The sequence below is a fragment of the Mycetomoellerius zeteki genome, unplaced genomic scaffold (genome assembly GCF_001594055.1).
Source record: "Mycetomoellerius zeteki isolate Tzet28-1 unplaced genomic scaffold, Tzet1.0 scaffold93, whole genome shotgun sequence".
Classification (NCBI taxonomy): Eukaryota; Metazoa; Arthropoda; class Insecta; order Hymenoptera; family Formicidae; genus Mycetomoellerius; species Mycetomoellerius zeteki.
Window position 1 is genome coordinate 1,037,464 of NW_017257968.1, and position 2,641 is coordinate 1,040,104.

Consider the following 2,641-nt stretch of genomic DNA (forward strand, 5'->3'; position numbering starts at 1 on the left):
TTACTAAATTAATAATAAATGAAATATTTGTAAAATATAAAAATTGAATCAGCGCAAAGAAAATTATACCAAGAACTAGAGAAAATTATATACAAATTTATTTGTATCATATAATACAAGTTTTATTCGTATCACTTAAAGTTAATATTTCTCACATATCTTAAGTGTTATACATCTAATTGATACAATATAACAATGAAATTATTGATGTAATTATACAACGTGTCCGGTAAGTTTTTGACAAAGCACTCGTGCGTAGATAGAACGGACTAAACTGAGTCGAAAACATGTCCTCGACTATTTTGCAATTTTCGCAATAGTCAACGAGATATTAATTTCTAAAGATTGACAAATAAGTGAATAAAGTCGATGCACAAAACAACTTTAAGATTTCTTTCAGAATTCTTTATAAAATATCTTAAAGATGTTTCTTATATAAAGAACTCTTAAAGGAATCTTAGCTGTTTTATTGATTTTAAACATTCTGCTTATTGGATAATTAAGAAAAAAGGTTACAAAAATCACAAAATGCTTTTTGACTTAATTTAGCCCGCTCTATCTACATACGAGCGTTTTGTCAAAACTTACCAGATATCCCGTATTTTAATAAATATTTTGTAAGCGCCACAGTTCCATATCTCTTATAAATGTCAATAAACTACTTTTTTTCATCATTTAAATTATATTTTGTCTTCAATTTATCTAGATCCTCCATTTTTTTGTCAACATCAATTCGCTTAAATGCTTTATTGCTCTGGTAATATAGAACCACCAAATAACGATTGCATACGTTGAAACCACTCAAGTGGTCACATGCATTCTTTGCGTCAAATATATCTTCGTACACAACAAATGCTGTACCTCTGGTCTCTGCCGTGTTACCTCTAAAATAAGAATCATAATTTTAATTAAATTGTCATAGAGAGAGATAGACTTTATTTTGACTGCGTCAATTGTAATAACATAATATTTACACTCTAATTTGTCTGATAGCTCCGTATTTGCCAAATATATCGTACATTTCTTCAGCTGTGATTTTATATGGTAAATTCCTGATGTATAATACTCTATTTACTTCGGGTGGCAGCCTTACCTAAAATAAAAATTTCATTTATTACAAAATAATAATATACAGAAAGTTAGGTTAGAGTTAGCAGTGAGATCGTAATCTGTCGATAATGCGTAAATCATTTTATACATTTACATTGGCGCGACGTTGCAACATTGCCATAGTCATTTTGGCGAATTAGTTTGTTTACTGAATCTCTCGTAAAGTAACAAAATATTTTTGACAATCAAACGTCCACTAATCAACAATCAACAAGAGTAGCAAGGAGTACCAAGTTCAAAGATTCAGATGTAACATGGTGGAAGAAGACAGGTGAGTCAACTTGAGTGATGCGCAGTAACCGATTTGATTAGCCAATCAGAATTGGGTCTTAATATGGAAAAAGCAATATAGACCGGTATTCATAGGCCGCGGTCCGATTCTTGCTCCAACGCTTAAAAATTATTTCATCCTTGTCGTTTATCAAATGTTGAACGAAGACAAATAATGCTCATGAGCATTATCAGCATGAATCGGACCACGGCCATAGTCAGATCTTATATTCAAGACCGTCTTAAGTACGATCTTAAGAAGTCACAAATCAATCAGAAAAGTCGCATTAGCGTCTTAAAATATTACTTAAGACGGTCTTGAAATAAGAACCGACTATGAATATCGGCCATATCTGTCTCCATGACGTAATTCAAACCTGTCATTAGGCTGCTTTCACATGCAGCATAACTTGCGTAAGCGTAACTTGCGTCAGCCAATCAAATCATCTCAACTAGAATAACGCGTAGTAGCTGATACAATTTGATACGATTTGATTGACCGACGCAAATTACGTTTAAGGTGCATTCAGATGCAAGTATCAAGCGTCAAGCAGTGGAAGCAGCAACCAATCAGCTGGGCGATACGGGTAGTGATGTAAAAAATATTTTTTACGCCACTGTAACATTCGCTTCGTTGATTGGTTACTGCTTCCGCTGCTTGACGCTTGCATGTGAATGCACCTTAAAAGATGCCTTTTCATGCTGACACTCAATACTCATTTTCAGGGTCAAAATAGGTCCCGTTATCAAAATTGAATCTTGATATTCGTCAATGGCCTAGTTTCCACCGAGGGTTCAAACTGGGTCAGAATACAAAAACAAACCAATTACAATCGAGCATTCCCTTGTTACAGTGACTAATAGCGAATTCGATTGGACACACTCAGTGCGCACTGGTGCACATTAAAGCTGTCGTACACGAAATAACGTAAAGCTATATTTACAAATAAACATAGAGATCGATTAAATCGTGAAATACTTAATACATTTTATTGTACTATTAGGTAATATAAAATATGTATTTCATAATTCAAAATATTTACATTTCATTTTTACACTTAAATTAAATTAGTGTACAACGGCTTTAATATGCACCAGTGCGCACTAGTTCTTCCAATCGAATTCGCCATAAGTTTCCACCGAGGGTTAGAGCTGGGTCAGAGTACAAGAACTGACCAATCACAGTCGAGTATTCTTCTGTACAGTCGAATGACAGGGGAACACTCGACTGTGGTTGGTCAGTTCTTGTACTCTGACCCAA

General features: G+C 34.0%; 1 protein-coding gene across 1 annotated transcript; it reads right to left on the reverse strand.

The window, feature by feature from the left end:
* Positions 1-468: 468 nt before the first annotated feature.
* Positions 469-1,344, reverse strand: Sf3b6 (splicing factor 3b subunit 6). Its single transcript, XM_018460232.1, has 3 exons — positions 1,205-1,344; positions 975-1,093; positions 469-884 (listed from the first exon to the last, which is right to left on the reverse strand). Exons 1-3 carry the CDS (start codon positions 1,235-1,237, stop codon positions 659-661), a joined length of 378 nt encoding a protein of 125 aa, XP_018315734.1. The 5' UTR covers positions 1,238-1,344; the 3' UTR covers positions 469-658.
* Between the last annotated feature and the right edge of the window lie 1,297 nt (positions 1,345-2,641).